At 48.8% G+C, this 14,091-nt stretch overlaps 1 protein-coding gene across 1 annotated transcript; it reads left to right on the top strand.

Annotated features, from left to right (window-relative positions):
* Positions 1-1,577: 1,577 nt before the first annotated feature.
* On the top strand, positions 1,578-13,526 carry scyl1 (SCY1-like, kinase-like 1). The gene is made up of 18 exons (XM_066718958.1): positions 1,578-1,734; positions 2,851-2,991; positions 3,442-3,564; positions 3,667-3,890; positions 3,989-4,079; positions 5,448-5,603; positions 5,815-5,973; positions 6,146-6,253; positions 6,405-6,518; positions 7,550-7,705; positions 8,071-8,259; positions 8,566-8,641; positions 10,043-10,273; positions 10,428-10,564; positions 10,839-10,934; positions 11,314-11,658; positions 11,907-11,988; positions 12,165-13,526. Exons 1-18 carry the CDS (start codon positions 1,627-1,629, stop codon positions 12,287-12,289), a joined length of 2,661 nt encoding a protein of 886 aa, XP_066575055.1. The 5' UTR covers positions 1,578-1,626; the 3' UTR covers positions 12,290-13,526.
* The last annotated feature ends 565 nt before the right edge of the window (positions 13,527-14,091 follow it).

Raw genomic sequence — 14,091 nt, 5'->3', positions numbered from 1 at the left:
CCCACCGGGTACCACTCATCTCCACTACAAATAGGAAAAAGAGGCTACAATTTGCACAAGCTCACCAAAATTGGACAGTTGAAGACTGGAAAAATGTTGCCTGGTCTGATGAGTCTCGATTTCTGTTGACACATTCAGATGGTAGAGTCAGAATTTGGCGTAAACAGAATGAGAACATGGATCCATCATGCCTTGTTACCACTGTGCAGGCTGGTGGTGGTGGTGTAATGGTGTGGGGGATGTTTTCTTGGCACACTTTAGGCCCCTTAGTGCCAATTGGGCATCGTTTAAATGCCACGGCCTACCTGAGCATTGTTTCTGACCATGTCCATCCCTTTATGACCACCATGTACCCATCCTCTGATGGCTACTTCCAGCAGGATAATGCACCATGTCACAAAGGTCGAATCATTTCAAATTGGTTTCTTGAACATGACAATGAGTTCACTGTACTAAACTGGCCCCCACAGTCACCAGATCTCAACCCAATAGAGCATCTTTGGGATGTGGTGGAACGGGAGCTTCGTGCCCTGGATGTGCATCCCACAAATCTCCATCAACTGCAAGATGCTATCCTATCAATATGGGCCAACATTTCTAAAGAATGCTTTCAGCACCTTGTTGAATCAATGCCACGTAGAATTAAGGCAGTTCTGAAGGCGAAAGGGGGTCAAACACAGTATTAGTATGCTGTTCCTAATAATCCTTTAGGTGAGTGTATATATATATATATATATATATATATATAGCAGACGCCTTTATCCATATAGGGGGAAATTATAATGCAGATATGGGTGTGGACATCCATCTGCAACTGGAGACAGACTTGTACTCTGCTGGTGCCAGTTTTGAACACTTCCTTTCATCTGGGATCCAATGTGAGTTGCTTTGGATATATGTGTAACAGCAACAACAACAACAACAACTATAATATTAATAATAATAATAATAATAATAATAATAATAATATATTCAGCTGTTGGTTGAATTGCAGGTAGAGATAAAGAAAATGGGTGAAACAATGTTATAAAATACATTTGTGATATTGGGGGATTGTTTCAAATAAAATCGCAAAAGGGACATGTGGCGGTTCTGGGATTTTTGTGCCGGGGTGACGAGAGATGCTGTGAGGGGAGGGTTTAGGTGGTGATTTCACGGGCCAGGGGGTCTTGTACGAATCCGGCCCTGGGTGGGTTTACAGCAGGGATTCCCAAACCGGTCCCGGAATACCCCCTTAGCTGCTGTTTTTTTGGCTCAACTGAGATCTAAATGGCTTAATTGAACTAATATTTCAATTAACGGTACAATTAAGTAATTTAGAGCTCGGCTGGAACAAAAACCAGGGGGGTAGGGGGACCTCCAGGACCGGGAATCCCTGGTTTAGTGGATGTGCATGACAGAGAAGAGGTTACTAACGGGCTCCTTTATTACTTCTGGCTTTTAAGTTTTCGACCAGTTCCAGTCCAGCATTACTGTGGATATGTCTCCAACTAGCGGCCAAAAACAAGTATCGCCCCACAGCTTTTCACCCCCTGCTCCCTCTACCGGCAGCCACGGCGCACTGCGCCCCGCCGCTGCCAACACACAGGTCTTCTATGTTTTGATGTCGGCAGCAAAGGAGGCGAGATGTGGTCCTTTTTCGCTCGGGATCCCGTCAAAGACTTTCCGTACGAGATCTTACCGGACACCCAGGAGCCGGCCGGGATATGGACTCTGCACCGGGGAAAGCGGAAGGTAAGTTCAAGCCTGGCGACGAGCCCGCAAACCCGTGGGGGCGCCGGGGTCACCAGTGCGGCCTAGCGGTAGCTGAGGCCCCGCACTCGACTGAAGACTGCGGGCGGGTTTGGGATACCCGAATAGGGGGAGGTCTGGCTGGACGTGACGGCCTGGCGCATTCAACAAAGCGGATCTGAAGACGGGGAGATATCGGGGGTGAGGGCTGCACAGACAGCGAAATAAATGCGGAAAGCAGTTGTCCTGATTGCGGGTTGTTTGACAGCGCTGTCTGCTGTGTAAACGCGTATGTGGCCACGTCGCTGGCCCTGATGCTCCAGCACTGACGTTTGTTGTTGTCGTTTCCTGCGCCGATACAGCGGTGACAGAATTATCACATAAAAAGTCGTGCAAACTTGCCGTTAGTGTGTATATATATATATATATATATATATAGACTATAATATGTAAATGTGTTATATAGATACAGATCAACCCAACAATTAATGTACATCTCGAATTGTGCTTCTTTATGGCCCGATATGTGGGAAGACAATTCGGGTTCCATTTGCACTTTCAATTTTCAATTTCCTGACCCAGAGCAAAGGACTGGGACGGATTTTAAACACACTGTCACAGCATCGCCGGTACCGCCTCGGTGCTGCAGTACGGTGTGGCAGACCGCAGGGACCCGAGTCGGCCACTCTGCATGAAGGACACTGGTCCAAGATGGACATGTTTAGCATTGGGGGGGTGGGTGTCCCGTGTTTGCCGAAACTGGTGGGATGTCAACAAGGAGAGGTGTGTTTTGATTGTGTTTAATTTTCTGAGGACCTGAAGGGTTTCGATGTGTGAAAGATCCGCCCTGTATGGACTGTGTGGTCGGGCCTGTGCTCAGAGGGATCCACAGTTGGTGCCTGTCTCACCTTCCTGTTCTTCCTGTGTGTGTGTGTCTCTCTGTCTGTTTGTCTCTCACTCGCTTGCTCTCTGGTGTGTGTGTGTGTGAGTGTGTGTTTGACTGTCTCTCTCTCGCTCGCTGTCTGGTGTGTCTGTGTGTCTCTGTCTCTTGCTCGCTCTCTGGTGTGTCTGTGTGTCTGTCTCTCACTCGCTTGCTCACTCTCTGGTGTGTGTGTGCAGGTGACTGGGGAGCCGGTGTCAGTGTTTGTGTTCGAGCTGCGCCCTGGCGGCGAGGAGCAGATGGCAGTGGCCAAGGCGGCACTCAAACGCATGAAAACCCTGAGGCATCCTAACATCCTGGCCTTCGCAGATGGACTGGAGGTCAGGGCCTGCACTCCCCCCGCCTCTCCCTGTCTTCGTCTTTCCTCATCTCTCCCTCCCTGACTTCCCCTCTCGGTCTCCCTCTGTGTTTCTCCCTCGGGCTTTACCCGTCTGTCTCCATCTCTGAAGCTCTCTGTCTCCCTCTGTATCCGTGTCTCCTCTCTCTCTCCCAAATTCCAATTCTAATTCAAAGTGAGCTTTATTGGCATGACAAGTTTACAGTGGTGTTGCCAAAGCATTGACAGATACAGTGAAGATAATAGAAAAAATACATTCAGATACAGAAGTAAAGTAAATATTTAAATAGTTTTAAAGTGTCCAGTTATTTTACATGTCTCTCTCTCTCTCTCTCTCTCATGAGATTCAGTATTCAGTTACCCTCTTTCTGACCCTGACTTTTGCTTTAACTGTGTGTGTCTCTGTATGTGTCTCTGTGTGTGTTGTGCACAGACGGACAAGTCTCTGTATGTGGTGACGGAGCCCGTGACCCCCCTCTCTGCCCACCTGAAGGCGCAAGCGGAGGCAGGGGGTGCCAAAGAGCTGGAGGTGTCCTGGGGGCTGCATCAGATCGTGGTGAGTAACAGAGCAAATTGGAGTCAGAAGAAAGAGAGATGGATCGATGATGCACATCTACCCTCTCTTCTCACCCCTTATCTTCTTGAATCCCTCACTCAGAAAGCCCTCAGTTTCGTGGTGAACGACTGCCACCTGTTGCACAATGACCTGGGGCTGTGGTCGGTTTTTGTGGACCGTGCTGGGGAGTGGAAGCTGGGGGGGCTGGAGCACATGACATCCAGCCAGGGCGACGCCCCCCCCAGCAGGCGGCAGACACCTGACCTGGAGAAGTACGACCCCCCCGAGGCTGCAGGCACCGGGCCCAAGACCGCAGGCGACAAATGGTGAGTTGGGGGCAGCTGTTTGCCTGTCTGTTACATTGTGTGTGTGTGTGTGTATGTGTATCTGTGTCACAGTGTGCGTGTGTGACTGTGTGTTGCAGGTCTGCGGACGTGTGGCGGCTGGGATGTCTGATCTGGGAGGTGTTTAACGGCCCTTTGCCCCGTGCCACTGCGCTCAGGTCCCTAGGCAAGGTAGGCCCTGGTGCCCCCTACTGGCTATACTCAGCACAGTACTGCACTGCACACTCTTCTCTCACTATTATTACTGGTAGTGTTATTGCAGCCACTAATTTTCACTGCCCTGCACACACAGTTATTTGTTTTAGGTTCTACATGTGACAATCCCATCAATTGTTTTTCTCTTGTTGATATAAATTGACAATGTTTGAATACTGTTGCGTGCCACCTCACCCAATAAAGGGTTAATGGGGTAAAGGTGGGGAGGAGCATAGGGAGAGGGGATAAAAGGTGAAGGGAGGTGGAAGAACGAGTCAGTGTGTTAGTGTGTTCAGTCCCTGAGAGCTGTGTGTTGCAGTAATAATACATTCAGATCTCCCTCGTAGCCGATCTAAATTTAAAACATTTGATTTGTATACTGCCCATTACTTATATAAATGTTGCTGGATATAAATAAGTTTAATACCTTCATAAAAAGCCCCTCAATTGCCACTGTCGTGTCAGCAGGCATGTTATTGCTTCTTTATCTGCCATCTTTACAGCAAAGTGTTGTGCAATATAATGGAAACGTAAAACTACACTAATATTTCAACAAATATTTGCTGTTTTTCGATATATATTTTCAGTATAATATAATTATTATTAATACAAATATATAATATTGACAAACTCTGAACTGTGGAAGGGAGTTGTTTTATTATAGTTTACCCAAATGTTAAGGTTACTGTTTTCCAGTGTCTTTATTATTTACCTACTCTCAGTATAGTTGTGACATTAAAAAATAGTTTATTATGAGTGGGGTGCTTTTACTGGAAGGTTAATATGTTTCTTGCAGTAAAATCAATATAAAATGAATGAAAACATGAATACTGTTTGAGATAAAATAAAACATCCCCTAGTAGTTTAAAATAAGTTGTTCAATGGATTTGTTAAATGGACCTAATACTAGCTAATGTGATGTTATCGATTTAAATTATGCATATTAGCACTAATGAACCATCGAAACTCTGTTCGGTAATGTTACATAAGAACATAAAGTTTACAAACTAGAGGAGGCCATTCGACCCATCGTGCTCGTTTGGTGTCTGAACCTTCGAAGGTAAAAAATGTACCCTTCGGGACAGCCCTACTGGTCACTGGCCCTGGGTACATATTTACCCCTCTTCCCCTTTCATATCTGTGCCTCTTTCTGACTGTATGTGTGTGTGTGTGTCTCTCTATCTCTCATCTCTCGCTCTCCTCATCTCTCCCTCCCTGACTTCCTCTCAGTCTCCCTCTGTCTTTCCCCTTCTGTCTCCATCTCTGACTTTCTCTGTCTCTCTCTCTCTGTCTATCTCTCTGTCACTGTCTCTCTCTTGACCTCTCTGTGTCTCTATGTCTCAGATACCCAAGCAGCTGGTCCCTCATTACTGTGAGCTTGTGGGGGCCAACCCCAAAGCCCGGCCCAACCCGGCCCGCTTCCTGCTGAACTGTCGCGGCCCCGGGGGCTTCATGAACAACAGCTTCGTGGAGACCAACCTGTTCCTGGAGGAGATCCAGGTGAGTGATGTGGTGGTGTTGTGTGGACTTGGATCAATAGAATGGTGCGTGTTTGTGTCTGCGAGTGCACGTATTGGGAGTGAACATTGATCAGATATGTATAATACTGCTTCTCACTGCTGTGCCTCTGTGTGTGTGTGTGTGTGTGTGTGTGTGTGTGTGTGTGTGTGTGCCTTTTTGTGCGTGTCTCTCCGTGTGTCTCTGTGTCCAGATCAAGGACCCAGCAGAGAAGCAGAAATTCTTCCAGGCTCTGAGTGACGACCTGGACTCGTTCCCTGAGGATTTCTGCCGGCACAAGGTGCTCCCACAGCTGCTCACCGCCTTTGAGTTCGGCAATGCCGGCGCCGTCATCCTCACCCCACTCTTCAAGGTAACTGCTGCACTGTGCTCTACTATACTGAACTGTGCTGTGCAGGGTTTCCCCAGAAATGTGGCCAGGCAGCACCGATTTAAGTAAGCCCCCCAGTAAGGTGGTAGGGGAAACACTGGCTGTACTGAACTATATATACTATACTGTACTATACTGTGCTGTTGTGTGTCAGGTAGGGAAGCTCCTCAGTGGGGAAGAGTACCAGCAGAAGATCATCCCAGTCATTGTGAAGATGTTCTCCTCCACAGACAGAGCCATGCGCATCCGGCTGCTGCAGCAGGTCAGTCCCTCCCTCATCCCTCCATCCCTTCTCTATATAACCTTCTTTTCCTCTTTATCTCCATTGTTCTTCCATCCTTGCACCCTCTCTCTCTCTCACTAGCTCCCCATCTCTTCTATCTCACTAACTTTTTTTTCTCTCTCCCTCTCAGATGGAGCAGTTTATTCAATTCCTGAACGAGGCGGCAGTGAACTCCCAGATCTTCCCCCACGTGGTTCACGGCTTCACCGACACCAACCCAGCCATTCGTGAGCAGACTGTCAAGGTAGAACAAGAGCCTTCTGGGTAAAATAAACCAGTCTGGGCCCCTATACTATACTATAGTCCCCACAGCGCTGGCTCCAGTCTGGCCCCTATACTATACTATAGTCCCCACTGCGCTGGCTCCAGTCTGGCCCCTATACTATACTATAGTCCCCACTGCGCTGGCTCCAGTCTGGGCCCCTATACTATACTATAGTCCCCACAGCGCTGGCTCCAGTCTGGCCCCTATACTATACTATAGTCCCCACAGCGCTGGCTCCAGTCTGGCCCCTATACTATACTATAGTCCCCACAGTGCTGGCTCCAGTCTGGCCCCTATACTATACTATAGTCCCCACAGCGCTGGCTCCAGTCTGGACCCCTATACTATACTATAGTCCCCACAGCGCTGGCTCCAGTCTGGCCCCTATACTATACTATAGTCTCCACAGTGCTGGCTCCAGTCTGGCCCCTATACTATACTATAATCCCCACAGCGCTGGCTCCAGTCTGGGCTCCTATACTATACTATAGTCTCCACAGTGCTGGCTCCAGTCTGGCCCCTATACTATACTATAGTCCCCACAGCGCTGGCTCCAGTCTGGCCCCTATACTATACTATAGTCCCCACAGCGCTGGCTCCAGTCTGGCCCCTATACTATACTATAGTCCCCACAGTGCTGGCTCCAGTCTGGCCCCTATACTATACTATAGTCCCCACAGCGCTGGCTCCAGTCTGGACCCCTATACTATACTATAGTCCCCACAGCGCTGGCTCCAGTCTGGCCCCTATACTATACTATAGTCTCCACAGTGCTGGCTCCAGTCTGGCCCCTATACTATACTATAATCCCCACAGCGCTGGCTCCAGTCTGGGCTCCTATACTATACTATAGTCTCCACAGTGCTGGCTCCAGTCTGGCCCCTATACTATACTATAATCCCCACAGCGCTGGCTCCAGTCTGGGCTCCTATACTATACTATACTATAGTCCCCATAGTGCTGGCTTTAAAAACAATGATTCATCCTTATTTTCATCCCCCCCCCCACAGTCCATGCTGCTTTTGGCCCCCAAGCTGAACGAGGCGAATCTCAACATGGAGCTCATGCGCCACTTCGCCCGCCTGCAGGCCCGTGACGACCAGGGCCCCATCCGCTGCAACACCACCGTGTGCCTGGGCAAGATCGCCCCCTACCTCAACGCTATGGTACAGCAGCCCCCACAAACACAAACACAGACGCACCCTCTGACACTAACAGCAACATGTAGTAGCAGTTGTGTATTGTTTTAGTATTGGCAGATCATGGAGTTAGTAGTAGTAGTAGGAGAAGCTGTAGTAGCAGTAATACTACCAGATGTACTTGTTGGAGTAGCTGTGGTGGAAGCTGTTAGTAACAACAGTGACTGCATTGGTGAGAGTTTTAAGTGCACATGTAGTAGGAGCAGCATTAGTAACTGTACTGACTTTTAAGTATCAGTTACAGCAGCAGTAGTAGCAGAAACTGTAGCAGTTAAAAAAATAATTTGAACAAGAAGGATAATACTCAAACTCTCTCTCTCTCTCTCACTCAGACCCGGCAGCGGGTGCTGATCTCGGCGTTCTCTCGCGCCACCAAGGACCCCTTCAGTGCGTCGCGGGCAGCCGGGGTGCTGGGCTTCGCTGCCACACACAGCTACTACTCTGCCGCAGACAGCGCCTGCAGGGTCCTGCCCGCCCTGTGCACACTGACTATCGACCCCGACAAGAGTGTTCGGGATCAGGTAACACACACACTCACCCCCACACACACACACTGAGAGACACTCTCTCTCTCACACACACACACACACACACCAAGGCTGACTCTCTCTCTCACACACACACACACACACACACACACACACACACACACACACACACACACAGACTCTCACACATTCACACACTTGCGCACACACTTTCATACACCCCAAGCGAGAGAGAGCAGTTAATCTCTCTTCTCTCTCTCTGCCTCTCCTCTCTTTCTGTACTCCATCCTCTCTCTTTTGGTCTTGATCTAATTTTCACCCATCTCCCCCTCTTTCTAGGCTTTTAAAGCCATCAAGAGCTTTCTCACTAAGCTGGAGGCCGTGTCTGAAGACCCCTCGAAGCTGGCTGAGCTCGGTGAGAGAGGCCCCCCCGCTTCACTAGAATTGATATTACTGTAGCACTGTACATATTACGGTCTAATAACTTATTATAAGTGTGTGTGTGTGTATATATATATATGTATATATATACACTCACCTAAAGGATTATTAGGAACACCTGTTCAATTTCTCATTAATGCAATTATCTAACCAACCAATCACATGGCAGTTGCTTCAATGCATTTAGGGGTGTGGTCCTGGTCAAGACAATCTCCTGAACTCCAAACTGAATGTCTGAATGGGAAAGAAAGGTGATTTAAGCAATTTTGAGCGTGGCATGGTTGTTGGTGCCAGACGGGCCGGTCTGAGTATTTCACAATCTGCTCAGTTACTGGGATTTTCACGCACAACCATTTCTAGGGTTTACAAAGAATGGTGTGAAAAGGGAAAAACATCCAGTATGCGGCAGTCCTGTGGGCGAAAATGCCTTGTTGATGCTAGAGGTCAGAGGAGAATGGGCCGACTGATTCAAGCTGATAGAAGAGCAACTTTGACTGAAATAACCACTCGTTACAACCGAGGTATGCAGCAAAGCATTTGTGAAGCCACAACACGTACAACCTTGAGGCGGATGGGCTACAACAGCAGAAGACCCCACCGGGTACCACTCATCTCCACTACAAATAGGAAAAAGAGGCTACAATTTGCACAAGCTCACCAAAATTGGACAGTTGAAGACTGGAAAAATGTTGCCTGGTCTGATGAGTCTCGATTTCTGTTGAGACATTCAGATGGTAGAGTCAGAATTTGGCGTAAACAGAATGAGAACATGGATCCATCATGCCTTGTTACCACTGTGCAGGCTGGTGGTGGTGGTGTAATGGTGTGGGGGATGTTTTCTTGGCACACTTTAGGCCCCTTAGTGCCAATTGGGCATCGTTTAAATGCCACGGCCTACCTGAGCATTGTTTCTGACCATGTCCATCCCTTTATGACCACCATGTACCCATCCTCTGATGGCTACTTCCAGCAGGATAATGCACCATGTCACAAAGGTCGAATCATTTCAAATTGGTTTCTTGAACATGACAATGAGTTCACTGTACTAAACTGGCCCCCACAGTCACCAGATCTCAACCCAATAGAGCATCTTTGGGATGTGGTGGAACGGGAGCTTCGTGCCCTGGATGTGCATCCCACAAATCTCCATCAGCTGCAAGATGCTATCCTATCAATATGGGCCAACATTTCTAAAGAATGCTTTCAGCACCTTGTTGAATCAATGCCACGTAGAATTAAGGCAGTTCTGAAGGCGAAAGGCGGTCAAACACAGTATTAGTATGGTGTTCCTAATAATCCTTTAGGTGAGTGTATATCTATGTCCTAGCTATATATCTATATATAATCTGTCCTCTTTCTCCCCCTCCACCCCCAGAGAAGGATATGCAGTCTGCCGCGGGGGGCGCGACGGCGGCCAGCTGGGCGGGCTGGGCCGTCACGGGGGTCTCATCCCTGACCTCCAAGCTCATCCGCACCGCCCCTGGGGCCGCAGAGGGGGGGGGTGCTCCCGACATCGCCCCTCCTACCCCCCCCTCCGCTGCCGCCACTGCTCCTGCCGCCACCGTCCCCGCCCCCGCAGGGTCCCCCCAGGACGGCCGGGGCCGAGGTGAGGGGGACAGGGAGAGCACGGCACTGTTCACTCTCTCTATTTTACTCGCGCTTTCACTCAAACGAGCACATGCTCTCACTCACTCACACTTTCTCACTGTCATGACAGTAGTAGTCATGATTTTAATTAAATTCTCTCTCTCCTTCCTCAGGGTTTGAAACTCAGAAGGACACGCCCCGGCCCGCCCCTTCCACCCTCATTGACCAGTGGGCTGCCGCCAAGGGAGTGGAGGAAGAGGAGGAGCCAGTGAGCGACCGCTGGGAGGATGAGGATTGGGGGAGCCTGGAGGTGAGTAAGCCCACCAGATCACTCTCATTCCTGACCCTCCACTAGGGAGTTACAGATAACTGCATTATAGATGCACAATTGTAGTAGTGAGACGTGCAGACGCACAGCATTCATGCACAATTATAGATGCACTCACAATGTAAATGCACAGACACACACACAACATGGATACACAATTTTAGACACACGATCACACAATTACAGACGCACACACAGACCTATATTATATTATATTAATGTATTTGTATTCAAATTTATACATTTTATATCACAGGAGCCCGATAATTCCAGAGCTCAGGAAGCTGACGACTGGAACTCCTCCGATTGGTTGGCGATGTCGTCAGTCACCAGGAAAACCAATGAGAGAAAAGTGTGTTTTTTTTTTTTTTTACTTGAGTGTGTGTGTGTGTGGTTTTAAATTATTATTTTTTGCACAAGTCACAAATACTGGGAACAGGAAATTGAAATGTAGGTATAGGAACTATTTTATCTGTCTGTCTGATCTCTGTTCTTACGTATCAATGTACTTCTGTTGACCTATATATATTTTTTTATATTATGCAGTATGTCTGTTGGGCATATTATCATCTTATTATTTTGAACCAGATCTGTCTGTCTGTTTTTGTCTATTTTTCTTTGTGTGTCAGTGTACGATTTGAGACCAGTGTGAACTTACACTGTATTAAAAGCTGCTGGAGGTGTCGTGATGGACTGGACACTTGTCCAATAAAAAGTTTCCTTTCCACCAGGTGGGCGGGTCCTCCTCCACCGCCATGAAGAAACAGAGCTCTGATTGGAGCAGCTCGGGCTGGGAAGCGGATGACAGCTGGTCCAATGAGAAGGAGGCAGAAGGGCACAGTCAGAGCTCGCCGGGGGAGGAGGGCTGGGGGCAGGAGTGGGAGGACGACCTGGGCTCGCAGGGGGAGGCACCCTCGTCGTCGTCCGCAGCGCCCACTGCCACGGGCCCCCCACTGCCTGAGGGCACGAGGCCAGCCAGCGAGTATAACTGGGAGAGCGGGGCAGGGGGCGCCGTCGGGGGCTCCCAGACTGACTTCTTCTCTGGGATTTCACAGAGAGCGACCCCCGGGAACATGGTGAGGAGGAGAGAGGGGTGGGAGGCAGAGGGGGATAGAGGTGGAGGGAGGAGCAGTGAGAAGAAGAGATGGAAGGAGGATCAGGGGGGTGGAGGGAAGGGAGTAGGAGTAAAGAGGTAGGAGGAGGAAGAAGGTAAAGAGAGCGAGAGAGGGAGGGAGAGAGAAGAGGTTTTTTTTGCAGAGAGAGAGGTCGGAAGAAGGGATGTGTATGAGAGTTACATTTGTTCATTTCTTTTCTTCTCCCCCAGAAGAGTGAGGATACCTGGGGGGCAGACCCTGGGGGGGAGTGGGGAGCCGAGGACAACTGGGAGTCCCTGGAGGCCGATCAGGGTACCAGTATTGATTTATTGACTGCTGATTTGTTTTTATCATAACAGAATAATAATGATGACGAAGATAATAATGAATCTGGAGTGTACATGTAATAATAATGATGATTATGATGATGTAATGACAATGGTAATAACAACAGTAATCTAATAATAACTAGGCTGTTGTGTCTCCAGGCCTCACTAAGGCTGAACTGGCCAAGAAGAGGCGCGAGGAGAGGAGGAAGGAGCTGGAGGCCAAGCGGGCAGAGAGGAAGGCGGCTAAGGGTCCTCTGAAGCTGGGCGCCCGCAAACTTGACTGAGTATCTGGCCCCTGCCCCACCCCCTCACCCGCCTGCACCCCACCTCATCCCCCGCCTGTACCCCCAGAGAGAGGAGAGGAGGAGGAGGAGGAGGAGGAGGAGTAGAGTAGAAGAGAGAAGAGAAGGGGAACAAATGCATTTTCATCAACATCCTGCACATTCCAGAGCTTCCTCACTGCACACAGAGGGAGAGAGAGCGAGGGAGAGGCCTGATAAAGACTGACATGGCAATGTGCATTATTTTCCTGTTGTGGTTTTATTTTTCATGATTATTGTTATTGTGAATCTTACTGACTCAGACACGGGTGGTCCTGCAGGAGGAACATACCAAACCGAAACGGCAAAATGAAACCAGTAAATATCTGTATCTATATCTTATGTATATGTACACCTGGCTGCAGGGAGGTTCCCACAATGCACTGCTCCCCTGGGCCTGTGGAGCCACAGTCCTGCAGGGTGGTTTGATTAGGAGCTGGGGCCCGCTCAACAATCCTCGACACAGCCGCTGGACGACCGCGCACCCCCACGCCACCCCGGACTGGCGTTCGTCGCACGTGGGACGTCTGCATAGCTGGAGCCCAATTGCCGTCTGTCTGTTGTCCAAAATGGCCGCCGTGTGGCTGGCCTGACCGCTGCGTTGCTGTGATGTGGACACATTATGTTTCTGCCCCTTTAAGGACTAGGGCAGTGTCTCTTGGCCCAACTTTTTTCTTTAATGAAAACCACATTTGACCTTTGAAACTTTGAGGACGCCCCGGGAGTGGGCAGCTGCACACTGGAGAGGTGACAGACCTGCTGCACTGTGGACTTCCTGTATTGACCGCAGTTCTGACCCGCTCACTGGGAGCCGGAGGGCAAGTGTGTGGACCACAACCCTGTACTGGACAAACAGTGTCTGAGCCTGGGGCAGTAGGGGTCGGCCCCGGGGGTGGGAGGAGGTTGGTGTGAGACGGGCTTTAGTATCATTCACAGGAGGCTGTGTCTAGGCCCAGTCACTCAGTGTCACCCCCCTGCTTCTGAGCCGTGTACATGGCCTGGCGACACTGGGGGCACGTGAGACTCAAGACCCCAGTTCCACCCTATGTTTTCAACCAATGGACTGTGATACAATGACATGCGGTGACAATAAAATAGTTATAATCTCAAATGACGGTCTGAGGAAAAGCTGCTGCGGTCAGATCCACCTGTTACAGCAACACGCATTGTTTTAAAAATTAAAATAAAATGTCACCAAGTATATGCGTATTTATGTGTACATGTTCCTGCAATGCACCCCCCAACTGTGTAAACAATGTGCCATTACTAAGGCATTTTAGATTGTTATATGAGCAGTTTAACACAGTGGTGGCTGTTATGATAACTTGTGATATGCAGCTGTTCTGGACAAAAGATAAATGGTAATTTACGAACAGAAATTACAATATGCAGTTTTGTCTTTTCGATGTAATGCTTTGAAAAATAACTTGTTTAATTACTGTTATTTTTATGAAGGTAACCCATGTTTACACACATACCATGGATTTGAGACACGAGGTAAAACAGTTTAACCCTTGGTATCATATAGCTTTACTGGCCAAAATATGAAAGGTACATTTGCAGTGTTGTCTGTATGTAAATTAAATGCCCAAACGCTTTAAAATGGGAGTTGAAGCGAGTTCTGTGCTGTACAGCTGGGAATCTTAATTGCAGTGGCTGGGGCTCCCGTCACACTGGTGACTGTTCATCACGAACATTTAATCACCAGTGTCAGTTCATCAGCAGTTTGCATATTCATCAGGAATTGACATCTTCAGTTACAAACA

This window comes from Amia ocellicauda, chromosome 12 (assembly GCF_036373705.1).
Source record: "Amia ocellicauda isolate fAmiCal2 chromosome 12, fAmiCal2.hap1, whole genome shotgun sequence".
NCBI lineage: Eukaryota > Metazoa > Chordata > Actinopteri > Amiiformes > Amiidae > Amia > Amia ocellicauda.
Note: the sequence above shows the minus strand (reverse complement) of the source record. Positions and strands in the feature narration are given on the sequence as shown.